Source organism: Falco cherrug, chromosome 1 (genome assembly GCF_023634085.1).
Source record: "Falco cherrug isolate bFalChe1 chromosome 1, bFalChe1.pri, whole genome shotgun sequence".
NCBI classification, from domain to species: Eukaryota; Metazoa; Chordata; class Aves; order Falconiformes; family Falconidae; genus Falco; species Falco cherrug.
In genome coordinates, this window is record NC_073697.1 from 39,954,604 (window position 1) to 39,982,106 (window position 27,503).

General features: G+C 50.8%; 1 protein-coding gene across 5 annotated transcripts in view; it reads right to left on the bottom strand.

Moving 5' to 3' along the window:
- Positions 1 to 4,211: 4,211 nt before the first annotated feature.
- Positions 4,212 to 27,503, bottom strand: part of RAB11FIP5 (RAB11 family interacting protein 5) — a 43,088-nt gene continuing 19,796 nt past the window's right edge. For 2 of the 5 annotated variants that reach the window (XM_014276886.3, XM_055700916.1), the window contains exons 4-6: positions 15,860 to 18,454; positions 9,959 to 10,148; positions 4,212 to 8,672 (exon numbers count right to left, since the gene is read on the bottom strand). In XM_014276886.3, the coding sequence (XP_014132361.2) occupies positions 8,463 to 8,672; positions 9,959 to 10,148; positions 15,860 to 18,454 (2,995 nt within the window). In that variant the 3' untranslated portion in view covers positions 4,212 to 8,462. Of the gene's footprint in view, positions 8,673 to 9,958; positions 10,149 to 15,859; positions 18,455 to 18,730; positions 21,026 to 27,503 lie in introns of those variants that run through there. The other 3 variants (XM_027799951.2, XM_005435428.4, XM_014276888.3) reach the window with 3 other exon arrangements.

The following is a 27,503-nucleotide window of genomic DNA, read 5'->3' on the forward strand; positions in this document are numbered from 1 at the left end:
AGAAAGGTAAAAGCCCCAAAGCTTCTGAAAAAAACCTCAAATTTCATAATTTCCTTGCAGAAATACATATTCTTACAATGATGGGAGCCTAACAATTGCTATTGACCTTTAAAATACATGATTAAAAATAAAGAATAGGAAACCTGGCAATAAGTTTTCTTTGATGCAGACTTACTTGTCTGCTTCCTCAGTGTTACAATTTGTGGAGATCAAGGCAAGGTTGTGTGGGGCTGGGGGCAGAAGGGGTGCATACAAAGCGATCTCCAGAATCCTGTTCTCTAGATCAGTGGAGTAAGAAGTGTCTGGCCTTTCAAATGCTGGTGAAATTGTTTGGAGGATTAGGATCAATTCTCCAAGGAAGAGCAAAGGGCCAGCAAATAGACTAGAGATGCAGATGAAGCAGGAAGGGCTGTCAGGGTATAAAAGGAAGGCTTGGCGCAGCAGAAGTAAAGCCAACATTATAGAGCAGGTCAGAAACAGATTTTCTGTCTAAGAAGGAATTAAACAATATAACTGAATAAAAAAAACCCTTATTTTTTGCTATAGGGGGAAAACATCATAACATTTTGCTGTGGGGATGCTTTATGGATATGGTGCTGATTTTTTTCCCCCGCTCTCTTTCCATCTGCAAAACCAGTTTCCGTTTTTAGGCTAATTCACCACTGATCCCCTTCACCGAATCTCAATCTTCTGCACCTTCAGGTAGAAAAGGGGCAGCAGAGGGGCCCGGTGCAGAGCCTGCCACAAGTACAATAACTCTGGTTGTGACCAAAGCACTTACCCCATCACAGCTGGCTGCTCGGTGAGTGAGAAGCTCCACCAGCTGCTGCCAGGGCAGGGAGCTTGTGCCATGCCCCGAGCCTGGTGCTGCCTTGCTGCCTGGTCTCAGGCCGCCCGCTGCCTCACAGCCCCTGCCCCTTGGCCATGTTTTCTTGAGGCCGGGAGTCCTGTGGTGTCACTTGGGTTACGTGGGAAGAGGTGAACCATGTTTTACCAGGGCTTTAATCCACCGTGGGGGCAGACACTGTAACACACACCCTGAGACTGCACACCAAGGTGCACATACCTACCCCTTGCCCTGCTACGAGGCAGGAGCTTCCACCAGAACAAAGAAGTGTCATTTTCTCATTTCTTGTTCCTTAAAAATCAAGTTCCTTCCTGTGCTGCACCAGCCTGCTCCCTCAGGGTTACAGGCTGCTGGCACCCAGCATTGCCTCTGCTGTTTGCCTTCTCCCTGCCTTCTTGTGTGCAAGCATGAAAACGCAACTCTCCTCAGGAACACATAGATGATGAGCAAAGATCTGGTCCAACAACAAATCCTGCGTGCCAGAGAATACCCACTGGTCCATGTACTGGTAATGGTTTGCTTTGCTTTGCTTTAAAGTGGCTGCAGTGCAGGCTAGGGACTGCTTGCTGCCAGCTAGCCCAGCTGTGCCACCAGGGCAGGGTTTGGTTTCTCCTAGGCAGGGTCTAACACCACTTGGGAGCCCTACATGAGAGGCAAAATAAAATCATTTTGCTGTGACTAATGCTTTACAAGGCAACTCTTCCTTTTCTAAAGGTTTCATCCTGTACTTCACAACGCAGCAAAATCTTTCCAATAAATATGGATGATAACCCAAATCCCTCTGTTTCTACACAAGGGAAATCCCCCTCCCTCCCATCACAGCTAGAGCCAGATAATTGATACAATCCCTAATGTTGACACACGAAATGTTTTGTAACAACAGAGGGGAGAGAATCTGTTTATCTAAAACCACATTTGGAGTGACATAAGACTATCACTTTTTTGGTTAAATACCAGAAAGAATATCAATTCTTTGGCTGATACCAGTCTAACCAGATCCATTTAGACTGACAACTCGCATTTCCCCGGTTTTAGGAAGAAGGAGGGGGGGGTTGCTTCTCCAGATCAACAACTGTTAAGTCAACAATGACATTTCTTTCCATTTTGTTTGGGGGGAGGAACAAGCACCCCAGCTGTTGAGTGAGCTTGTCTAGAAACCGAGTATGTTGGGTTTGCTTTGCATGGCCGGGTTTTCATAGCAGGGGGGCTGCAGGGCGGTTTCTGTAAGAAGCTGCCAGAAGGTTCCCCGATGCCCTACGCAGGGAGCCAATGCCAGTCGGCTCCCAGACAGCCACGCTGGCATTGCTCGGGGGCACGGATTTAAGATGGGGGGGGAAAAGTGTGGAACTGCAGCCGGAGAGAGGAGCGAGCCAGGGGGAGAGCAGCAGCCCCACAAGCCCCCAGGGCAGGGACCCAGGAAGCCAGAGCAGCTCCAGGCACCAGAGCAGAGGTGCCCCCCAGCCTGCAGGGCAGCCCTCGCCCAGGCAGGCTGTGCCCCCCAGCCCGGCCAGGGGAGCCCCGGGGGAGCAGCTCACCCCCCCACACACAGCCCAGGTAGGACCCCACGCTGGGGCAGGGTGTGCCCGAAGTGGGCTGTGACCCACAGGCAGCCCGCACTGGAGCCGCTCCTGGCAGGGCCTGTGGTCCCCCGGGGACCCATGCTGCTGGGGGGCCATGCCTGAAGTGGTGAGGGACTGATTGCAGACCCCACTCCCTGTCCCCCTGCACCACTGGTGCGAGAAGGGAGAGAATTCCGGAGTGGAGTTGGGCCCAGGAGGGGTCAGGGGGAAGATGTTTTTAAGTTTTGGTTTTCTTTCTCATTACCCTACTCTGACCGTTACATCTCCCTGGGCCCAGCTGAGGGCAGTCACAGAGCCAGAGCGGCTGGGGGGGCACCCAGTGCCCAGCCAAGGTAAAACACCCCACGCCGAAGGAGATTTGGGGGTCTCAGACAGCCACCCCACACATGACAGCTGGATGTGGGGCTGGGCTGCCTGCTGGCTTGGGGAGAAAGTCACAGGAACACTTCTCATTAGCTTCCATCTGTAAAACCAGATTTTAAGAAAAACTTGTGGCAGGCAGAAAACTCAGGCTCTGAACAGCAAACCCAGTTCTTGCAGCAATGGGAATTATTTGCATCACTCCCAAGCCTGCGCTTAAGCCTTCAAGCAGGCAGAGAGATCTGATCATGCATGGCTGTTATAGCAGGACTAGGGTCTTAAAATCTCCCTTTTTTCTGAGCTGACAGCCTCCAGTGCCCCCAGCCTCCCCAAGGCTGCTGCTCTGCTTACACCCCTGCACCTCTGCAGCCCGGGGAAGCCCATGCTCGCCCAGTTGCCTCAGGCCAGCTTTTCTTAGGATAGTCTTTCAGAAGGTCACAGTTCAGCACCCCGATCCTGCGAAGCAGCATGCCAAACATTCTCCCCCCAGCCCATCCAGGCTCTCAGGGCTAACGTGATCCCCCCTGACAGGTGCTGAGCTCAGTAACGGCCTGCCATCCAGCTGGATGAAAAATAAACCGGGATTAGAGCTAACGAAACTCTTCTGTTGGAGCAGCAAAGTCATTTATCGAAGCTTAAGGGGAGTTAATTTTTTTTTGAGGGACAAGGCACGAATGAAGAAAGCAGCAGGCCTTGAGAAGGAAAACAGCAGAGCGGTGGAACAGGTGGCTGGGATTAGGGCAGATGAGCTGGAGGCAAAGGTCTGGGCTGGGGATCAGGGCTGTGCTGGGCAAGGTCTGCACGGAGGGGCAGGCACGAAGTGCTGTGCCCACCAGCAGCAGGTGAGAGCTGCCTGTCCTGTGAGCAGTGGCACTGATGGAGCCGCGTGTCCTCACTGGGCACCCTGAGGCTGAACTCTCCACTGTCTAAGCTGTGACACGAGGCTCTCCTTTCTTCTTCTTCCAGCATGCTGCAGCTCTCCTCCACTCAGCTGCTGATTTCCCACAAATCCTCAGGAATGCTACACAGGGGCAAAGTCAACAACGGTGAGCAGTAAGGGAGCTGCCAGCATATCTGATCCCCCAGGGCAGCCAGGCCACCGGAGCCAGGCTCCTGCGGCTGCTCAGCACACAACACGACAGTAAAGCACAAGTAAGAAAGCTCAGAGGAGCTTAAACCCTTTGGGTGCACAAATCAGCTGAGGCAGGAGCAATATTCAGGGAGGAACTCAAGGCAAAGATGCAACACTTCCACCCCCAGCAGCCACCGCATGCCGGTGGGAGCGTGGGGACTGTTAACAATGCTGGAAAAGCTGCTGGAGAAGTTGGCCACCGTCATCCTACTTCAGAAAATAAACAGATAAATGTCACTCACTGTCCAAATGCTATCAGCACAGACGCTGTTGTCAATAAAGCAGAAGTATCTAGGAACAGCTTGAACAACTTTTATTATTTTTTTAAAGTGCTTAAAACGTAAATAACAAGCTCTTTATAAACATTAGTTGCAACTATTAAAACACGAAACACGCAGAACCCCTTCCTGCACGGGGAAATCAACAACTCCAAAAACCCCAGTGCTTACCTCTCCCATTTTGGGATGTTTTTCCACCCCGCGTTTATAACACAAAACACACAGCGGTTTCTTCACAGACAAGTCGTAAGGCTGAGTCTACATGACATCCCTTCAGGTTTGTTCCAGTTTAAGGACACACCTCTGTGGTTCTCCTGGCCCGTGACTCTGGGCCAGAAGAGCCAGTCAAGGCAAAAATAAATCACTTGGCCAGAGTTCTTTAAAAGCAAGAAACCCAGCTGTGGGCTGACAACAAAGGCAGAGCACAGCTGTGAGCAACAGCACCCTGCGGAAGACCTTGTGAAACAGCTTGAGCAAGGAGAGACAGACAGACCAGGAGGCAAGAACATGGAGGCCTTGTTAGGGCCATGTTTAAAACAGAACCAGTGAAAAGCTGCTGCTGGCCCATCAAAACTCTTTTTTTTTTTTTGCCCGGTTCAGCAAAGAGCAACAGACCTCGGAGTGTTACGCTGCACACAGACCAAAGTGCCGCTCACCTCCCTGTTTTTGCAAATAAATCACTAAATATGGATATTTGGTACATGAAAAACTTGAGAACGTTTCCCCAGCTTCTTCCTCTCACCCCTCCCCAATGAGAAAATATCTAGGTCCTCAAAACCATTTTCCCCTGGTAACTTAAGAGGTTTTAACAAAAAAATTATACAGACTCCAGCTTAGTGCTGCTGTGTGGTGTGACAAAGCTTGCTTCTCTTATGCAGGGAATAAAAATTGTGCGTGGGGAAAAAACCCACACATTTGCAGGGCAGTGGGGCAGAGAAACAGAGAACGAAGACAGAAGCATCTTTAAGTTGCCTTTTCCTAAGCACACGTTGTCATTTGTAGACACCTCTGGACTTCTAAACGCTCAAGGACAGGCACAAAAGATCAGGGCAGCCTCTGCTGTCATCACCATTTTTTTTTTTTTGCCGTAGCCTCTGTCTCACATGTGATGCCAAGGTATGCGTGCCATACCCCTGCTTCAGCCTTTGGAGACACTCCGCTATCATAAAGTCACGGCAAGAAGAGTGTTTTAGCTCCGCTTGCTCCAGCCTCCCCCGAGATGGCACAGGCTCCCATGGCAGAAGGCAGTTCGAGGACTGTGCTGCTCCACCGCAACGGAGGCAGGTGATGGGAGGAAGCACGTATTGCTGAAAAGGCCGTACACCAGATACAGCCTGCCATAGCTCTGAGATTAACTTTACATATTCAAGTGCATAACATTCAAGCTTTGGAGAAAAAAAAAAAGGCAGAGCTGACTAAGGCAGAGAGGGAATTAGGGAGGTGGTGAAACTCGATGGAAGAGGGAGGAGGTACAGCAAGATCCTTATAAACATTGGCACTTGTGTGTGGGGAGCACCTACAACGCCAATCGCTACTGGGGCCCAAGTCCCAGGAAGCAGAAATTTTTCAGGAAGTGGAAAGCCAGCCTAGGCCCCTGGCTCTCATGTGAGATTTTGGCTCTCCCCCTTATTAGCACCTGTGAGACGTAAGCCTTCAACGCTCAGTGCCCCTGCCCATCGGTGCGGCTGCCCCTTTGCCCAGCCCTCCTTCTCATGCCACGCCACACCACTCTTGTGACACCGGACTGCTTTCTAGCTGTCTGCAACGCCTCCCTGCCCACCTTCAGGTAACAGGGAGAGCTTCTCCATGAGAGACAGGCACCCAGAAAGGGAATCTAGTTCTCAGGCCATGGGATCTTTTGATTATATAGGCAGAGAAAGGTTTCTGGTACTTTCTAAAATGGGAGAAACACCTTCCTCTCAGACCTTCATGTCTTTCTTACACCAGAAACAAAGTCCCCACACCTGAGACTTACACAGGGAAGAGGAACGTAAAGATGCAGGTAGAGAAGGGCAAAACCCCAGATTATTTCCTACTAGGGGCAAAGGCAGGTGGGAACAAAAGGCTCGTGGCCAGTATCTTCCCAGGTAACAAAACCTCCTCCTTATATGATGGTCTACAGGCTAGATAGGACCACTGTCAATGACAGCGACACCAGATCTCCTTTTCTCCCCATAGCTCCTACCCCAACAGCCTGCTTCTCCAGTCTCAGACTTGGAGCATGTCTTTATCCAGCTGTATTTTGGAACATTTTGGCCTGCTCTCCCCAAAGTGTCATCTCTTAATACCTCTACTTCCCATGTGACGTGAGCTGACAGAACTGCTAAAAACCAAAAGCAACCTGTGCACAGGGTGGAAAGGCTGTGCTGCCTGTGTTTAAAAAGAAATTCACCTAGTTCAAATTAGCAGGCAAAGAGAAAAGAAAGCTGCCCAAGATGGGTTGCATTGAACTAAGAACTGGATTTCAGAGCCTTTTTTGGTAGGAAACTGCTACTGTCCTATTGCAAAAGGCACGATTTTTCAAACTCATATATACATTGAAGCAAGTAAGCAGAAAAGAATATGAAGGTTTTAAAAGAATCCAGTAACTTTGGCAAGGAGATGTGCAGGAGAGAGAACATGCCTTACATGTCAAGACGCTCAAATTCCACACCAACTGACCCTCCACCTGCAGAGGCACCTTCTCTAGCCCAAATCCTGGCAGAACAAGAGAGGGAGCAACCTCCTTCCTATACCCTTCCATAGCATCTCCAAATCAAAAGCTGCACTGTACTGCAGAGTGGCCAGGAGCATCACTCACCAACCTCAGGCTAACACCATCTATGGTTTTTAAACTGCATAACTTGGAGGCTTTTAGACGGTCACTGAACATCAGCAAGAAGCATTCAACTCCTGAGAGAGCTGGCCTACAATGCCTAAGGGCGTGCCCAAGCTGCCAGAAATCTGACGCTGGCATGTAGATGCAATACAATTCAAGCGGTGTTTGGTACTAATGCTGGCTTGAAGGGGGTCTGCAGCGATTACTGAATAGCTAGCTTTGACAGAGGGTGTTTGATGGATGCCTGACGGTAGTGAGCTTTATTGCAAGTGGTAGAGGCCACGATGCTTGTGAAGCTCTCTACACCTGACCTAGCAGGATGTCATGCATAGAGGTGGCCAGGCAGTCAGACATCCTTCTCTGCACACGAGCTTCGGTCCCGATGGCATCTTCCTGTTGCATTGAGAAAGACAACACAAAGTCAGTGGTGGTGGGCAGCCAGTGGAAAGGAACTCCTGTGGATGCGGGAAAGGGGGAAGCATAATACTGAGTAGAAAATTCAGCTGTGGTTTATGCATACAGGAGTCCCCCCAGGGCACACTGGTGCCAGACAGCCCGGTGACAGGTTGGGTGGTGTGCCAGAAGATCTCCTGCAGTGTTACTGGTGCACAAACCAGCACTGGCCCTTCTTCCATACTGCAAGTTCAGTTTTGAGCTGGGTAACTGAGGCAGCATCATGACTCTGTGTGCAGGCAGCAAAGGAACCAACACCGCTCACGGTCAGGCAGTGATGTCGCCTTGAGTCCTTTACAGCCTCCAACTCCAGCACTGTCACTTTGTGTAGCATCTCCCACGTGGTCAGGTCCCGGCACAAATTGGAGATAGCTCTTCAGATGGGGACCCTTCATTTGGGGGTACAACACAGGGGGAAAGAAGGGAAAGAGGCATCCAATAGTAGTCCCTTCCCCTCACTGCCCTGCTGAGCCTGCTCAGCGAACAGTAACATGCTGGTAGAGCCTTGCTCAGTTTAAGCATCCCTGATGTCATCAACCAATTTAACACCATCCCTCAGCCAGGGTACACCACTTCAGAGAAAAGAGATATGGAAGCGTATGGGCAGAAGAGCAGCAGTAGCAGGATGAAGACGTGGGCAAGGTGGTTGGTTTCCAGTTCTCAAATGTCTGTGGACCACTTAAAGCATTGGCAGGACGAGTGCCTGAAAAGATGCCACTTGGTCACAATGACAGGAACCTAAGGAGGCATTGGCCTCAGGTGGAGGGCTCTGCTCCTCCCCATAGGGTGGATGACAGCCTATCACCCTATAGCTCCCTGGAGCCAGAGCTGGGATAAGCTTGGGCTGGGAAGGAGCAGATAACCTTTCCTGCTAAACTCGGTGAACAGAAGCCACTGGAGCCCTCTTGTAAGAGGAGCCGGGGGTGCAGGGACGTTTGCAGCGTGTTTATTGGAGAAGTGCTCTAGGCAAGTGAGGCTGGTCTCTGGGGAGAGGTTACTTGGTCTTGCTTTCCCCCAGCGGGATCTGGAGGAGCGTGGGAGACTGTTCCATGATGCGTACCAGCAGCTGGTCAATGTAGTTCTCTAGTTCATGGATGTGCTCCTCCTTCTTGCTCAGCTCCTTCTCTCTCTGCAGCAGGAGCTGGATGAGTTCATCATGGGTCAAGTGATAATACTTGGCTGACTGGTCCAGTATGGTGGGATCCTGTGGTAGAAACCAAGAGGAACATTCAGTGAGTCAAAACTGCTGCTCCCTTTAGCATCTGCAAGATGCAGCAACAACCAAAGCAATCACATTTTCTGTGTTTGTCTTCTTTTCAGATCTGACCTGATGAGCCTGAGACATTGTGCAGCTCTCAAGTCCTGTCTTTACAAAGCAGCTTTCCCACATGCCATGCAGTCACCCAAAAATACTGGAGACAAAGCAGCTGCCCAGACATCCAGCCTCCTCCTTATGGCTAGAGGTGACCACGGAGCACTTCTACCAGCTGAGTGAACCACTTACAAAAGCTTCCACAAAGACTGTGTCAAACCTCTCTCCCCCAACAGTTAAAAGCTAAGGGCATGGGCACAACAGAGCCCTTTAGCCTGGCATAATGAGGCCTGCCATTAGCTACTCCCCCTTTTCTGGGGCTTTCCCCTTCCCCAGTCCTCCAGCCGCAGGCCTAGATGATGGCAGAAGAGGAGAATTGAGAACCAAAAAACCCTCCAGGAGCTCCCAGAGGACGAGAGCCCTGGGGGAGTCAGGTCTCCCAGCAGAGCTGGGGCTGCCAGACAGGCTGGAGCAGCACAGGGGAGCAGGCCCCAGACAGACCTTGTCCCAGGAAAGTTTAAATGCTTGTAACCCACAACCTGAACTACCTGCGGCACCACAAAGGGCTTTCTGGGGGCACCAAGCTCATGCTTGTCCTTCCACTCAGATGAACCCCAGCAGCAGCATTTTACATGTCAAGTCAGGCAAACAGAGTGGCAGTAGACAAAGGGAAGGAGAAGGCATCTCATGAGACCGTGCCCTCAGACATACCACACAGGTATTTGGCATGCCTCAACACGCCAGCATTTGAAATACAGCCAGGCAAGCAGCATTTGAGCAAGGCTCCAGGAAGCACTTTCCCTCTGCCTCTGCCAGGAGAAAAAAAACACTTCAGGCCTTCAATCAGGGAGCTATCACATCCTCCACCTTTCACGTCTTGTGGATAACCAGACATTCACTCACACACTGTACAATAAAAACCCCAAATCAAGGCAAGCAATAGGAGAAGAATGATGGGGTGAGAAGGTCCAAAGATCAGGTCATGGAGGAAGGGAGGCCAGCAGGAGGCTGGGCAACCAGGATTCAGGATGTCAGCGTTAATACACATGGTTCTGCTCACACTGTGGCAGGAACCCGTTCCACATCCTCCAACGGCAGTTTTCTGCACTTTTGTCACCAACTACAGACCATCTCAAGCAGGTGGGAACGCAGCTCTCACCTCAGTGGTAGGTTCCTACCTTTAACTTCTTTGAGTCTGTTTTCTCCGGCTGAGAGGACAGGGCCACAGGCTGGACACTGCTTGTGGTGACAGTCTTCAGCTTCTCCAGGCCATTGCTCAGAGCAGTCGTCAGGCTGGACCTGTGCTGCTGCTTCTTCTCACTGGAGACCTCTTGCACCGCAGCAGTGATGGGTTTCACTGGGTGAGGACTAAGGAGAACAAGAAGGCTGGACAGTTAACACCCTCCCAAGCTGAGGAGTGATGCTGCTAGCTCTCCCTATAGTTTTTATGGGGATGGGACCCACTTATCAAATTTAATCAGCTCCACACAGCTAAATTCTCTGTGTCTGTGTTGCTCAAAGCTTGCCTGCTCTGTAGACAGAAAGGAGAGTGAGCATCCTACAGCGCAGGCAGCCCACAGCGCTCTCCAGCACCATATCTGCCCAGAGATGAGATAAGGAGCCCCAGGACATGTGTTCGGCTGAGATACAGAACAGATCCCCATGCCCACGCCTGTGTTGCTCAGTCCACACTGGGAGTGCTGTGGGTCAAAACTCCCAGCTGCCTGGCATTAGTACAGCTGGGGAAATCTAAGCCAGGTCCAATGTAACAGGAGGCTGCTACATCCACTGCACAGAGGGGCATTTTGCTACCCAGGACCCCCCAGATTACTGTCTGTGGTCACAACTGCTGCTTCAGGGATGCTCCTGCACCACTATGCATCAGTTCCTGCACTGCCTCAGCCCAAAATCTGGACTCCACCTGCCTGGAAGACACCACAGAATTTGTCCCCCTCCAGCAGCCAAAAGGGAGGGTGAGGAGATTGTGTCCAAATGCACCTTCTCTGTCATTGTAGGGGGAATTACATTTTCATTCAGTTTTGCCTCACTCTTCACCCAGAAGATTGTTTCTGGGCTTAAAGTATGTTTGCTTTTCAGCATGATGGAAAGAGAAGTGACCTGACGCTTCCTTCCTGCACACAACAAGCAGACCTGCACACCATACTCAGAATGAAAAGATCGTAAAATCTACTCAGGAGGTCTGCAAAGCCTCTGTGCTCATCAGATGAAGCAGCCACCCTGCAAAGGGTGATAATCCCAACTGCTGTGCATCCAAATAGTGCTGCAGGGGAAGGGGGACATCTTGCTCGCAGGAGCTCTTTACAAATGGGGACCTCAGGGTGTTGGTAGGACAGGTTGTGGGAGGAGGAACAGCACCCACAGTCACTGTGTGAGCCATTAGCCAGGCTGGGAGAGATGCCTCCCAAGTCCAGCTTGTGCTGTAAGTGCTTGATTTTATTTCCATTTTGAAAGCAGAGCAGGTGGCTTCCAACCCTGCTCCAGGACAGAGATGATGGGTGAGGCTGGGACAAAGGCAACATCATACAAGGTATCAGGTGGGTGGCTCAAGTCCTCAAGGCTGGTGTCCTCATGCCTTGTCAATGGTGATGGGATCAGGACGTACCAAGCGGTCTCCCCATCGTGCTCACAGGGCATGTCTAGAAGTCCTCTTCAACCACGATGATGCCTCCTGTCACCACTTGCTAGGAGAGAACAGCAATGGTAGCCACAAACCAGCTCCAACAAGCCAAAGGATCAACATCCTTTGTCAAAGCTGTCCAAGCATGTGAACAGAGCCCACAGTTCCTGGGCAGCTTGAAAGGATGGAGAGGAATCCCATGAACCTAAATAGGAGTCCCAGTGTCACGGGCTGGAGAAGTTGCTGTTCTGCACATCAGCCTCAAGAGCTCTCCACCGTGGACCAAACCTTCACCAGCAGAACTAGAAACACCATGGTACCATATTACAAACAGTTGTGCAGTTGTCTGTCTGTTACGATGTAAAATGGGGTGAGGGTGAACTGGACCAGAGGCCATACACAGATCCTGAAAAACTGTCATTCTCAAATCCTTTGAAAAACCAGAAGTATTGAGTTTGCTTGCTTGAACCACTGCTAGCTCCCTTCCTAGCCCAAAATGAGTGGGGCTCACTGCAGAATCTGGGGAAGACAGCTCTCGTACCACAGCAGGACTTCCACCATTCCTCAAAACAGTGTCTGGGAAGTAGAGCTCCAGGGGAGCCTCCAGGACTGCTCCTCACAGCCAGGTCTGAAGATAAGCAGCCCCAAATGCCACAGTCGCCTCATGCATCCCCACAGCAAGCGTAAAGACTAAGACCAGAAAAGTATGGCTGCTGAAACAGGAGACTGAGACCCCTAAACAAGAGGTCTGTAGGGCACTGACTGGCCATCATGAACACTCAAACTATTTTAAACCTCTGAAGGGGAGCTCTTCTGAACCAAACTTACCAAGGCCACTCTACAGAACGAAGACCAGCAACAGCCTTGGGATGCTAGTGGGATACCTTGGATGCATTCTGAAAGCAGGGGACACTTCCCACTGCAAGTCTGGGCACAGGCAGCTTTCAGCCCCATTGCCAGTGGGAATACATTAATTCCTGCAGAGCAGGAAAAGGTATTTATATTTAAAAAAATCTTATCCCATTCTTTCCTGCTGAGAGGGTAGGGTGCACAGAGCTTCTGCTGAGCAAAACAGGGGCTCTGCCCCCTCGACTTGTCCGAGATCCAAGAGGATCCAAAAGCAGGAGGCATTCCTCCACCTGTGTCCCGCCCCAGGATGGCTGGCACCAGTTACTTCCAGGGGAGCAGAGGTTGCTTCATGCCTTATAGCCATGTCTGAAGTCCTGATGGATCTGCCAAGAAGTTGGACCTGCCTCCATCTGCCGGTCAATGAATATGAACTTGAGAGCAGAATTAGTTGCTCACGGTGAGAGTCTACGATGAAGCTTATTACATTCAAGATGAAACATCTCAGGGTTGCTGAGTGGCATAGCCCAGCCCCTCTCTGGGCAAGCCTTGCTGTGTCACAGCACAGCTTTCACTGACACTCCTGAGGTCACTGCTGAGCACAGCAAAAAACTGGGGGGGGATCCCCCTGCAGCAACTCAGAAATTAAAGTCTTCACCATCCCATTAAAATGCTTCTCACAGAGCAACAACACAACAAAGGACAAATCCAAGAAAACCAGTCTCTCGTGGGCAAGCCGCTGTGCCTGCAGCAGCACACAGCACCTGAGGGCCAGACCTCTGTGCAGAAAGTGAATGACCGAATGCAGGATCAGCAGCTCTTCCCCCAGGTCTGTATGTAGATGTGGCAGCCACTCACTGAGCTGCAAGGGCTCCACAAGGATTACATTTAGATCACACAGACTGGCATATGATTTAATCTGGAACCTTGTTTTCAGGACAGAACAATTCTGCTGCACTCCTGACATCAGGAAGGCACAAAGCAATGTGCATCAATACCACCTCAGCACTTGTTGGTAACAGGATTGGGGATGTCACAAGTACCATGACATCCTGCAACAGTCACACATCTGAGTTCCCAACTGATGGGAAAGGAGCTGCACAACTGCTGGGCTCCTCCGAGACAGCAGAGTCCCCAAGGCACTGTCATGGTCTGTCCTTTAGGTCCCACCTGTACTGGGGGATGTGACCTGAGATACCTTCCCAGTGGTGAAGGCAGCATCCCACTCTTCCCCAGAGAGCAGAAAGGGAGCCTCCATACACTTGAGTGATGCAACTGATGCTCTGAGAACACACCTTACCCCAGAAACACTAGTTTTGTGGCAAGAGCCATCTCTCACCGCAGGAGAGAGAGGAAAGACCTGCAAATCTAATCCCAACAGGTGGTCATTGTGACCAGGCAGTGCCTCAGCCAGACTAGGCAGGAGGTGTCACTCAGATACACAGGTCTACCACTTGACTTGCCATCTTGAACAAGATGACCAGCAGAGAGCCCTCTGGCCACTCACCAGTGACATGGGACATCTCACTCACCATGAAGACATGGGACCCCACACCCAGCTTCCATCCCTCCCAAGGAGGGCACATAACCCCAGCACACCAGACTCTCAATAATCCACGCCAGATACCAGCTCCTCCTTCACCGGAGGAAGACACTTTTGTCCTAGCTAAGCCTTAATGCCTGTTCTAAGTTCGAAGTCTGTCCTTTTTCCTACCGTATCTTTTCTTTGTCTGTGTGCCGTCCTAACAGGAGATGATTCCAGGACAGGGAAGCATCACCATGGGGACCTGGAAAAGGACCCTTCCAGTCTTCCTCTCTCCCCACATGACAATTAGTCACATCTCCCCAGTCTTATAAAGTAGTGCAGAACCTCAGAGCCTTCCACAGAGACCTCAGGAAGTCTTCAAAGGTAACTCTTTCAAAGGTTCATCAATCCCAGCAGCACGTATCCAAACCATCCATGTTTTACAGGTAGAGAAACCAGAGCAGAGATGTTCAAGGACTTCTCAGATATGTATCATGACAGAAGCCAGCACTGACATGACAACCAGCTCTTGGGTCCAAGCCCACTTTCCTCCCAAGAGCCCGTCAGGCCTTGGATGGATGCACAGTCAAGCCTGAAGGTGACTGTGAGCATGTACCATTGACATAGAGGGTCCTGGGACCATACTTCTCTCATTGCCTAATTTCACCCTTTGGGATTGCAGGACACTTCTCCTTCCATGAAATGTAACAAACATCCACAAAATTCAGGAGATTTCTGTATACTCTCTATCTGCAGATTTTGAACAAGGTTATCTGCTGGAGGATGAATAATCCAATTAAGAACAGTTTGAAGACCTGGCCTCAATAAAGAAAAAACCCTCAGCTATCAGACCCATCTCTTGCTGGTCTTTGCTCCCGAGGTCATTTTAAACGTCAAACCCAAACTCAAGCCAAGGAAGGATCCCCATGGGCAAGAAGGACTGGAGCTCAGCTAACTTCTGCTGTCCCCATCCTCCTGCCCTCTCTCTCCCCAGGGCCATGACCAATATTATTCTTGAGCCAGACAGGATTTTATCATTTTTCAGTGCCCCCATGAAGCCCCATTTGCCTTCTGTTGCAGGAGTGAGGCTGATCAAAGAAATCACTGCTAGAAGACCTGGGTCCCCATGTAAACTCTAAGAGCTCAATCCTTGATACTCTGGGCAGACTGAGCCCACGACAATCTCCTCCTGCCCAGGCAGACCAGGGGAAGATGTACCAGGAAAACTAGATGACCTGAAGGACACAGAGCAAGACCCCATGCCCTAAACTCAGCATCTTTCTCCACTTCACAGCATTTCTACAAGCTCAAGACTGACCTGGGAGAAGGAACAGCCCCTTCTTTCCCCTGATGCACCACCACGGTAACCCCCCTTCCTATTCCCATTATCCTCCAAGCTAAGTCCCACTTGCTTCATAACCAACGGGCATCTCGGCAGGTGGGAAGGGAGAACAGCATTTTGCCACCACCCTGGTGAAACTACTTCCCCCCCCCCGCCCCCCCCCCCCCGCTATGGAGAGAAGAAGGTTTTTAGTACCTGACGGTCATTTAAAAAGGAAAGAAACCAAAGCTGAATTAATGAAAAGGGAAGGGGCAGTAGCTATGCACATGCCATGAAGGAACCTGTGAGACCATTAATGGCTGGAAGCTCTCCTGGCAGACATGGAAAAGGCACCTATTTTGCAAGCACAGGAAGATGGGAGCAAAAATTAGCATCGAGTGAAATGTGGATGCAGTTCTGCTGTGGCTGAATTTTCAGCTGGGGCAGGACCTGGATGTGTCAAACTGTTTGCCCTACTTTAGGACAAACACAGGACACCAATGGCCATTCCCCACCGTGATCCAAGAAAGCCAAGGCTTCAAGCTGTTCAGGCTAGACTCTCTGGGACCACGGGAAGGTGAGGGAAGAGGACCTGCAGCAACCTGTGGAGTGGCCTCCTTGGAGTCAGCACAACCGTGAGCTGCTGACACTAAGCCAGGGTCCACTCATTGGCGTCCTAATAAAAGCAGAAGGGAGACAGGGTTCACCTCTACCAAATACACACCCTTCGCCTTCCCCGGAGTGCTCACCTGGTTGTCTGCTGGAAAAAGGGCTTCTCAGCTGGCTGTGTCTCCCTGGGCAAAACCACGAGCGCTGAAGCTTGTGTGTCACCGGACTGCGGCAAAGGGCAGGGCTGGGCAGCTGCGCGGCTGGTCGCGGCAGGGACCCCACTGCTCGCGGGGCACGCAACAGGGGAAGGGAAATCAAACTGTTTAGGGTTAGTTGCAGCCACAAGGAAAGGGGTGGAGAAGGCCAAGGGCTGGTTCACATGCAGGAAAGGAGGCTTGCTTAGCGGGTCCCCGGGAAGGTTAGTGGACTGGAAGCCTTGCCCAAGGGCTTCCTCGTGGAGGTTGGTGAAGCTGAAGCCGCCCTGATCAAGCTTTTTGGGCAGCACAGCTTCAACAGGGAGAGGGTCTGGTGCCTTCTCCACAAAGGGATTGCTTGGGGTATTTGGGCTGAGTGCTGGAGCAAAGGGATTTCTGGAGGCTGAAGCGTCTTGCTTGTGCCTCTCCTCCACCCTATCTGGCTTCCAGAAATCAGCCTTCTTGAAGTCTATCCTGCTGTCTGCTGAGAACTGGTGCAATGGCCCCTCGGGCTCACTGGCTGGGGGTCTGCCCTGCTCTGCCTCCTGGGGAGGGCTGACCACTGCCATGGAGGCAAAAGGCTCAGGCTGGCCTCCTGCTTGCCTGGTGGGACCAGCCACTGGCTCGTGCCGCCTCTCACCATCATCCCATGCCGGCTCCAGCTGGGGTGGACTCTCCCCATGCGCTAACCTTTGGGGTCGCACCGCCGAGCCAACACCCACAGGGTGACCGGCTGCCTCCTGCTCTTCCAGAGCCGTCCAGAAGATTTCCGACTGACCCAAGTCTAGCTTGGAAGGTTGGTTTAGTCCTGACATCCTGAGCTCCTCAGGGAACAGCTCCTGCTTGGAGGCCATGTCCCAGTCAGCACTGTCTGTGGCCCCCATCAGAGGGGATAAACCTGGCTGGCTCCAGCTCTCCTTAGCACCTGACTGGCCTAATCCGTCTAGGAAGAACTTCGATGGGCAAGTCTCAAACTGCTCAGCCACATCCATCTCATTCATCTCTGACTGGTCTTCCCCCAGAGAAGTGTCCCCTTTTGCCACCTTGTCAGCTGCCACCTCCAAATTAGCTGCTGAGTCCGTAGCAGCAGATTCAGCATCCTTAGAGACTGGGAACTCGCTCCTGGTTTCAGCTATGTCTACTCCCAGTGCAGGTGGGTTGGGAGACACTGGGACAGAGGGCTCACTGCTCAGATGGCTCCTCGGCACCTCCGTGTCTGCCTTGGGGCCTTCTGTGTCTTCCCGTCGTTCCTCGCTGCCTTGCTGCCTCAGTTGTGGGTCACAAGCATCCTCATCATCATCATCATCCCCTCTGCCTCCTGCAGCTGCAAACCACCTCGGAGGTTTGGGGGGTGGCATGGCTGAGCCTGCTGCCATCTCCTCTCTCTCTCTGGTATCTGTCCACTGAGAGAGGACAACATGCCTCTCGCAAATGTCGGAGCTGAGTTTTACACGGTTTTCACTGGCCTCAAGCCGCATGGTAGCCTGGAGCCGGTAGATTGAAGTCCGTATGTCGAATGTTTCCTCCTCGCTGCCAGCACCCTGGGGCTCCATCCCTGGCTTGGGGACCAGAGGGAACTGTCGTGGTGCCACATCTGCAAGCACCCGTGGGGGCACAGCCACCACGTTGCTGCCTGGCAGGGTTTCGGAGGTGAAGGTGCTTCTGGGCAACACACAAGCGGCAGCACAAGGTCCACTTTTCGCTTCAAAGGTGCCTTCACCGAGGAAGGCTGGTCGTGGGCCAAATGCGCTATCCTGACCCACAGGCTCCTGCTCAGCCACACTTTGGGTGCTCTCTGACAGGTCAGGAGCAGTTTCAGTGGCTATGGTCATCCATCCATTTGTTCCTGCACTAGAGTGTTCCTCCTCATTACTGTCCCCTTCCTCCCTAGCACTATTTTCAGCAATCAGTGATGCTGAAGCCTCTTTGTCCCCTGGGCTTCCCGATGCAAATGCAGCTGTCCAAACTGTAGGCGTGCTGCTTTTCCTCCTCCCTCCCATTGACCCTGCAGACACAGGGCTCAGCACATCCTCTATCACAGTCGCTTCCTGGGTTGTGCTCACCAAGTTTGCCCCCACATCTAAACTGGAGAAATTTGTCCAAGACCGTAGAGTTGAAGGCATTTCTCTGCTGATTTGTGGATCAGCCTTTTCAAATACCTTTGTCCCCTTCTCATGAGTTGGCTCGGCTAATCTTTCTGTGGGGCTGGCTGCACCAGGATCGTCGATGAAAGCCATGCCCTCTGCTGCCACCGAAGCAAAGAAGTTTTCCTTCTTCAATTCTGGCTTAAGCCTGCTGGTCGCAAAGGCATCGAAGGTATCGTCCCACTCTGAGAGTGGAGGAGGGACCACAGGTTTCTTGTCTGGAGAAGGAAGGTCTCCTTGTGATAGGGGAGTAGTTTCTGGAACAGGGACACAAACGCTTTTGGCTGGAGACTCCCTCTCTGGATCTTTATGTCTTAGGGAGGCAGAGGGACTGCAATCCTCAGAAGAATAAAAGCTCCCAGCGACCTCTGTTGAAGCATGCGGCTCAGACGGGAAACTAGAGAAAAAGTGAGTAGGTGAAGGAGAATTTAGTACCTGGTCAGCGAGGAGGTCCTCAAAGAACGGATTGCTCTGCAGGGAGTTGAGGAATGGGTTGGTAGGGGACAAGCATCCAGACTGACTGTCTCCAATAGCGGGAGAGAGGTTAGCGCTGGGCATGCTAGCGAGATGGGCTACAGCAGCAGGAGGAAACTGGGCAGGGGAGCAGGGAGGAAAATGAGAAGGAGCATCTGAGCTGGTTTCTACCTGAGGAGACACTTCCAGGCTGTGGAGGGAAGACAAAACAGTCCTCCTGGTTAATGCTGTGACAGCGCTGTAAGCATACACCACACACACTACAAACGCTTCGGTTCAAAGCAATGCAATGATCAAATACATACTCTCCTCTCGTTAGGCAGAGCAATGATTATGGAGTCAAGGCATGGAAAGGGCATGCACAATAAAAAGGAAAGGGCAGTCCTTCTTCTACAACAGCCCTGCGAATTTCCCCTCTCTGCCTTAGCAAGCCCTAAGACTCAGAGGCCCACAAGATTTTTCCCACCTCCTGCAGCCCAAGGACTCAGCTCATTTTTTTTTGTCCCAACACTGGTGCGTACCAAGGGCAGGCTGCCCAGCTGGGATCTTGGGTCAGGGTTACTTGAGCCAGTAAGAGCATGCAGGAATAAGTCTTTCCCAGTTTACACCAGTGCCTCATTACTTGTTTGGCAACATATCACAGCAACAGCAGATGCGGAGCTCCCCCCTACACAGGACAGAGGGTAGCACGGCTGCAGGCAGCCAAGGAACAAGAGTTAAGCAGGAGGAAGCATGGGGCCACGATGTGGTCCAGCCTCCCTGCACACCCTTCATCACATCACTTCTGGCCAGAGATTCAGAGATGCCTGAAACCCCATGGGGGACCACAAGAAGGAGGAAGGGACTCAGCACATCTCAAATTCAGACTGTCACTCTCCTGCACCTTGCCCCAAGTCAGGCAGACAGTTCTTTGCTGCCTTTTCAAGAGGGACTACACTGACCTTTCTTTGGGATTTCATCAATCTTCCTTTGAGAACTCCCTCAGCAATGTGCATCGCTACCCCCAGGGAAGCTTCATAAAGCCAGGACTGGCTGTCTTGGGGTTTTTCACATCACGAAGGGTGCAGTGTGAAGACCCCACACCTCAGCTGGTGCTCTGATTGTTGTGCTCCCTCCTGAACCCCTGTGCCCCTGACTCACCCATGCCAAGAGCAATCCCAACCCCAGGATGGAGGCACCCAGCACTGGCACGTGTGGCTGCACTGCCCCGTAACTGAGCTGGCAGGATTACTTCCTTCTGCATTGGCCATGACAGCTGAGCTTCAAAGAGAGCCCAGTCTTGGTTTGGGAGAAACATGGACATTGATCAGCCAGCACTGGGCATATCAAAGTTTAACAAGGAACGAATAAAGTAATTGCTTTGCCAATATACACAGGGTATGTCCAGCCCTAGGGCTACATCACAATTATTTCCCTACCTCACCCATGTGGCTGGTAAGGATCACAGGCAGCACTAGAAGATCATGGTCAACATGCTGTCAAACGGCAAAGTTGCTCAGACAACTATTTTCATCTGTTATTATGAATGTACAAAAAGCCTGCGACACATTTTAAAGCGCAAAAATGCCATCTTGAGGCAAAAGTTAATGATGTGTAAAGGTGCAGTCAGCATCAGTTGCTTTTAAAGCAGGCAGAGTTACGTGCCAGTGGCACACTTTGGACCACGAGTGATGCACAGATGGGCAGGAACCCATGCACATTGCAGCAGCACAGCAGGACCCACTTCTCCCCACTTCTGGCACCTTCAAAGCCCGCCTCACACATCATCTTCTGAGTGGCTATCTTGGAAAGGTGCCTATTTATGCAATCAATGCCACCAAAGTCCCCCCATCCCAGTTTTTAGGTAGGTAACACACACAGCAAGTGGCTGAGCACAACAGGCTCAACTCCAGCACCCATCAGACACTACAGGAGATACGACTTAGCAGAACTAGAAAAAAAGAAAAAAAAAGCCATGAAACCTTTATTTCAACTCAAACCTGCAGCTCACTTGGTGCTGCGGGCAGAGACAGCTCGTGGGTGCCCTCTCCTGCTGTCACTAAGCAGCAGTGGTGACCGTGGCACAGGTGCCTGTCCCCATCCCCACACTGCTCCACAGTGTCTCTGCATCATCTCCCAGTTCGGATCGCTGGCATGTAGCAGGGTGGGAAAACCCGCTGCAGGCAGCTGGGCACACACCTCCACAGGAGATAACTCTTCCCAGGTGTTCTGAGCTCTCAGGAAGCACAGAAAATCTCCAGAAGTGATGGGAGAAGCTGATGGAGAAGGTGATGTACCTTTAGGCACAAACCATCCCAGAGAGACCGGCAGCTGCTCTCTGCTTGGAAGTCAGCCTCTCCGGGCATGCTGTGACCTGCAGACAGGCGTGCGGTTGGGGTGCTCTGCATCTGAACACTTCCTCCAGCACAAGACCCACTCCAGACAATCCACTGGGCATCATCGCTGTTCTGTAGAAGACCATCCAGGAGGCAGCAGCGGTGCAGCACAACAGCATCTGGACAAGGCAACAGGGCAGCCCATCACTGCCCAGCTCTCTGTCACCGCTGTTTGGTGTTACCTGTGCCGAAGATCTCAAGCCTATGGCTCGTACTGACAGATTCCCTCAATTCTTCTGGTTTTCTGAATACAGAAGGTGCAGACAAATGCCTGCAGCTGCGGGGCAGCTCTATGCTCCTCTGCTGAACACACACGCTGGAGGCACAGGCTCCTGTCCGCTGCCACCTGCTGCAAATTGACCTTTTTCTCTAACCACCCTCAAATTTAAGCTCTCAAGAAGAGAAGCACAGCTGCCTGTGACCCAGGGTCCAGCCAGGTGAGTTCACAAGATCCACAAATGGGTTTTATCTGTGGTGGAACAGGGTAAAACACGGCAAATTTTCCTTTCCAGATGGAAAGGGAAGGTGGCACAGTCCAAGCTAAAACACCACAATCTCAGGGCAGCTGCAAATGGCACACGCCACCGCCCCACCTCTGCTTGCTTCTGCGATTCCTCCTTCTTGCTAGCAATCGCTTTAATGTTTTCGGTCCAGATTAAGATACCTCATTTGACACTCTGCTTATACAGCGTTAAGTGCTGAGTAAGAGCAACCAAGGCCCGATCCAGCCATCTCCGCTGGGCTCTGGCATTATTAAATGGCTACAGAGCATTTATCAGCTTCAGGCTTCTAATGAGTGCCTGCTACTAACGACCTTCACAGCTGCCAGAAGAATGAGTGGTTGAAGTTCCTTCCCCCAGGGATGGCTGATGCCAGAGCAGCCCCTCACCCAGGCAGACGCAATGGACAGTGCCCTGAATTGCAGTGATCCCCACATGCACAGGTGGAGGAACAGCTTCAAGGTCTCTTTAAACCCACCCAAGACGACCCTGTCTTCCTTCCCCAAGTCATGACAGGGCTCACAGGGTGCTGGACCTGCTGAGAAAGAGCAGCTCTCAGCCACACCAGTGATCTGGTCCTAGCCCCAAGCTGCTGCCTATGCAGTCTGGGCCACCAGGGATTGAGATGGTGCTTTCAGCAAGCCCCTGACTGCCCCATGCCAGTCATGATCTACACATCAGTGTCAGGATGCAGCAAAATGAAGGTTGTACTCTGCCTGGGAAACAAGGTGGGTGAACATGAATCTTTTCTTGGGAGGGAAGGAAACAAGAAGCAATGTGGCTCCAGCACAGGAGGACCCAAATCTCTCCCCTGCCAGGCAGCGGTCCAGTATGATCCTCCCCCAGCATGTGCAGCCCAGGCCAGGCTAAAGATATAAAGACAGAACTTAAATCCATCTCCTTTTTTTGTTGGATTCTGGTTTTCCTCCTCCAAAACCCCTAACTGAAGTTTCCTTTCTGTCCCCATTCCTGCTGGGACTCACCAAGGCTTGCTCAGGGGCTGCACAAACCACTCTCAGCCATAAACTCTAGGCAGCAGCACCCACGTCTTTCCCCTGGCTTTTCAAAGCACCTATTGCACCACCATCATTCAACCCCTTTCCTCAGGATAAGCATCCAGTTTTGGTTACCAGCCCAGTGCTGGCAACAGACCTGCTCTTCCCACGAATAACCCAGCCCACAAAAAGCCCTGTTTGTCCCCTCCGAAGAAGGATGCTCAGCGAAACAAGGAGCCAAGGACAGTGTATTCCTCTAGAGGGAAACCTCCGCTTGCAGCAGCCTGACCAAAGATCTTTGCTGCATTGAAATGCTGACTCACCCTCCTCCTCCAAGTACCCCAGCACGCAGCTCCACCAGCCAAAATAAATAGTGGGTACCTTTCTGCCCTCATTTATTTGTTTGGCAGCACTTCACAGAAGCATTTTAGCCTCTCAGGAAGGGGCGGGGGGAAATAAAATATTGCTGAGCAACCCCCTGATGGAAAGTCTATTTGAAACAGCTTGTTCAATGCAGGGAGATTTTTCCCTACAGATCACAGCCTAAATTTCAGGCTGAAGACAGCTGCGCCAGCTGCGCAGTCACAGAGCAATGTCCCTCTGCAAGACAGTGGGTAACGCTGCACTGTGAATATAAGAAAACAGTACATGTGCTAAAAAAGCAGGGATTTGGGGAGGGCAGGGCTCAAATCCAGCCATAATGTGCTGAGGTTAAAAGCTGCACTGGAGCTCCTAGAAGGGCTGGATCCAGGGGAGTGCTGTGACCCTACCACTCACAAGCTGCTTTTTCCACCATTTCCCCATAGACAAGCACGCCACTGGGGCCCTAGAAGAAGCAAGCTGGGGAGGTGGAAAACCAGCTGGACCAGGGTGCTGGAGGTCCCAGTAGCAGCTTCAAAGCCTGGCAGGAATCAGGAATCTTCTCCCACCAGCATGGGGAAGGCTGGCAAGCAGAATTTGTGCAGAAAGGAGTTAAAAAAGAGATGGGTACGGCAGCCCAGGACATTTTTCTTTAAGGTGAGAACCCAAATGGGAAGCGAGAATATATGCAAATGCTGCTTTTAAATAGGAATTCCAGAGGTAAGAGCAGTGGGTTTAGTTATCTGTGCCATAACTGGTTTGCCTTGCTCTTGGTCCTCGCAGCCCATCATCCCAATTAAAACAGAAAAATCCTGCTTTATAGATTTGCCTCAAAACCACAGGAATTAAAAAAAATAAATAAAATAGTAGAGATAGGATCTGGGCAGTAGGAGTGCAGGTAGATGCAAACTGCTAATCCCAATACCCACTTTTAGGGGTGGGAGTGGGGCTCTGCTCTACCTGGACAGCTACAAAGCAGATTTGTCTCATCAGCACTGAGCTGGTGCCAGCTTCAGATCCAACTCACCCTCCTGTTTCATGTCAATCCCTGGGAAATGCAGGATCAGCAGGCAAAAGGAAGGCAGAGGCATTTTAACAGACATTTTTCACTCTTGCAGGCTCCCTGCACCTCTCGTGCCAGAGGGGAAATGTCCAGCTCCATCCCTCATCAGTTCTACCCTGTGACTGATCCAATGCAGGCACACAGTTTTGCAGCTCACGTGGATACAAGACCTGTGCCAGAGACGTGACCCTGATGGTTTCCATGATGGACTTATCCACAGATCCACCGTCATCCGTGACACCTTGGTTCTCACAGCACAGTGTTCCTCTTCATCAGACTCTGCAGCCTCCCAAGGTTCTGCTCTGGAAGTCCCCGTTAATGGTGTTTTGTAGGGGGCTGCCACATATGTCTGTGTTCAATCCCACTGACAAGCTCACCTCGTCCACTGGCACCACTCCCCACTGCCAGCCTGTCCAAGGCCATGCTCCAGTCGCTCAAAACCTTCTTCCTATTTCCAGCATTTAGGAAATGTATGTTTTAGGAGTACAAGATGAGTCAAAATTTGACCTCGCTGCTGGATATGAGGGTATGGACTGTGGAAAGAGGAGTGACAAACCAAGGTGGGGAGTGATTTTACATTTCCCCCCCATGAAAGCAGCAACAGAGGGAAGGGTCTTTGATCTGCAAACAGCACTAATGCCATTATTTTTACAAGAGAGCGCTCCATTTCTCTTTTTTCCTATTGCCAAGCATGAGATGCAGCCTCATTTTATCATCCCAGTTCATGCTGCAGGAAGCGGGACCTGTGCAGCTCTGATAACATTGTACAAAACCCTGAAAATAGTTAAACCAATTGTTTTAGCCCCAGGCCTTGCCTCAAATAAACCTGCTGAGCTTCTTCCTTACATACAACTCTTGACCACACAACCTTAAAAACAACAAACTCCAGTCTTTTTATTCAGGTTTCCAAAGACAAAACACCATCTTCCTACTGCTTCCATTCAAACCAGTATCAAAGCCCCCAGCTGCCACAGATTAGCAAAGGCAGGGCTGAAAAGCACAGCCTTTGGGACCTGCTTGGCTGTCACGAGTCAGCAAAGATGTGTAAATAAGGGCTGAAGGCAGAAATGTCCAGCCTTCTCCCCGGTAAGCATGTGGGCAAGTTTGCAGCTCATAGGGCAGCACCAGCTCGTTGGTGCTTGCCCATTGCGCACCAAAAACCGCTCCTAACAGAATAGAAAACCTGTTGGAAGTTAAAACCAGCTGAAAGTCAGCAGCTTCCTTATTTTAGAAAGGGTGTGGTTTTGCAAAAGCAAGTGGTTAAAGACAAGCTGTGCCAAACTTGCCTTAGCTGTAGGCTAATTTAAACCTTAACAGCAAAACATCTTTCTAATTACAGACCTTTTAACTAATTACAGGTTGAGTGTTTTGGTTTTGCAAAGGTGACTGCTTTTGATGCTTTCTCCCCATGTTCAGCTCTGGGTGAAAGTGGACCTACCCATGGTGGGCAAGAAGGTGCTGCTTGCTTAGCTCATTGGAGCCACAAAAGTTTCCAGAATCAGGAGAGCAGGAGGCAAAAAATCCTTTCTGCAGATAACTCAAAGACTTAAAACTGCTAGATTCAGAGGCTGGTTCTCTCTACAATGCAAAAGTTAATCCATCTTCAGCTCTAGAATTTACACTGGTAACTGAATAGCTCATCCAGATGCAGAGACATCTGTAGAACACCCAAAGGATGAGCACAGCTAATTCAATCACACACTTGAGAGACCATGTGCATTTGATTATCAGATGGCACCAGACCCTATGTTCAGCCTGACACCATCAAGACCTAATCAGCTCAACAGCTTTGACTTGAGTCAGTGACATGGTCCACAAGGTTGTTCAGTGCAAGAAAGGAGAATAAAATGAGAAAAGTTAAAGAGTTCTGTCTAATTAGAGTAAGTAATGATGTTGTAATTAATAGGGAAAAAATGAAGAACCAGGAAAGGCAGACTAGAGACAGCCCGTCTCCCTGTGATAATGGAAAGGCCATTTTTGCATCAAATGAGACTTGGTCACCATCTCCCACCACCCAACCTGGGCCGTATGCAAGGACAAATGCTTCTTGTAACATTCCCCAAAGGTGCTCATCTACCACAGTCGCCAAAGCCCCAGATGCTGGGCTTCTCCTTCCCAGCCAGGCACCTCTAGCACTTTACCATCCTCCATTAGAGACTCCTCCTAATGTCTAACTTAAATCTCCCTTGCTACAGTTTAAGCTCATTACTTCTCATTTTCAAATTGCAAGCTGCAATTAAAGCTCATTCAGATGTTTATAAACACCCTAAAAGGGGCCCCCCTGTGAATTTGTTCCCTCCAGCCCATGCTGTTTCAAAGCAATTCCTATTTTTGGGAGAGAAAAACCCAGCCAGAGGAGCTGCTATTGTACAGCTCATCCAAGTTTTTCCTTACAAGACAGCCGTCTGCAGGCAATGTCCTCAGCATGCCACAGCAAACCAAATCTAAGCAAAGCTTAGCTTCAGCTTGAAATTAAAACTGTGAGTACTGAAGTAGATTTAAAAGAAAAAAAAAAAACCCAGAGTGAAAACCCTCTGGGAAAGGAATAAGGCTGGGAATGGGTCCAGCAGCTGTGATTTAAAAAAAGGCAGAGGGTTGTTAGAAACCAGCAGTGTTTAAGGGCACCTCTGTACTCATGATGATTATCTGCTGAGTTGGATGCTACAGGCACTCAGGAGCCAATTTACAGCCAGATCAGACTTCCCTGCCTTGAAGACAGCAGCATCCATCAAGAAGTGGGGCAAGTATGGCTCACACGTTGAGTTGTGATGCATGGCCCATGTCTGCCTCTTTCCTAGAACTGCAAAGCAGCAGGAAACCTGCAGGTTTCTCACCCATTTATCGAGGAAAAAGCTCTAGAGGGAGATGCAGAGGGCATCTCCCATCCCATCACATGTGTACACAGTAGGCTCACAGTACTGCGCTGACTCAGGCAGCTTGTGGAGTCGCTGCCTAATACAGTAGGATTTTTTATGGGTTTATTTTTCATATGGTATCTTTTCTATTCTAGGACTTAAATCAAACAGCGGATTTATTATCACAAAATGAAAAAAAAAACAAAAACCAAAACTAAAAGACCAATCTTGAACGGTAATATTCTGTCCTTCCTCAATCACAGCATTCAGAGACCAGAGTCCTTTAGTCTCATCCAGAAACAAACCTTGTACTGGGATGTGACACCAAATAACTACCGGCGCTTCAAGCCTCCTGGAAAAACACACAGCTCTGCCTGTGTAGCTGGGAACGCTGGCTGTGGGCAGGACCAAGCCTTACCAGCCCTTGTGGCTCCTCTTCCATCCTCGCACCAACAGCACATGCTCCTTTCGAGGGAGCACAGGCTACACAGCACAAGGACTCTGGTCCTTGGGAAGGGGGGTGGCAGCATGTTCTTGCCTCCCCTTGGCCTTAAAAACCACTACAAGCATGACATCATCTGTGGGGTGAGAAAATGAGGACTTTTGGGGCTGCCTCTGTTCTGAAGCCACACTGAGCGGAGTGCTCACCCCCTCACTTACATCTGAGTAGCACTTCAAAAGCAGTTTAACCCGTGTGGAAATCCGGTTAGGTTGAACAAACCATGAGTGCCCTCCTCATTAAAGGAGGCTTAGACTGAATTAAAATCCTTCTGCTTAATAAATTAGGTTAAAGTCAGCCCAGATTAGAAATTCCCTATAATAAA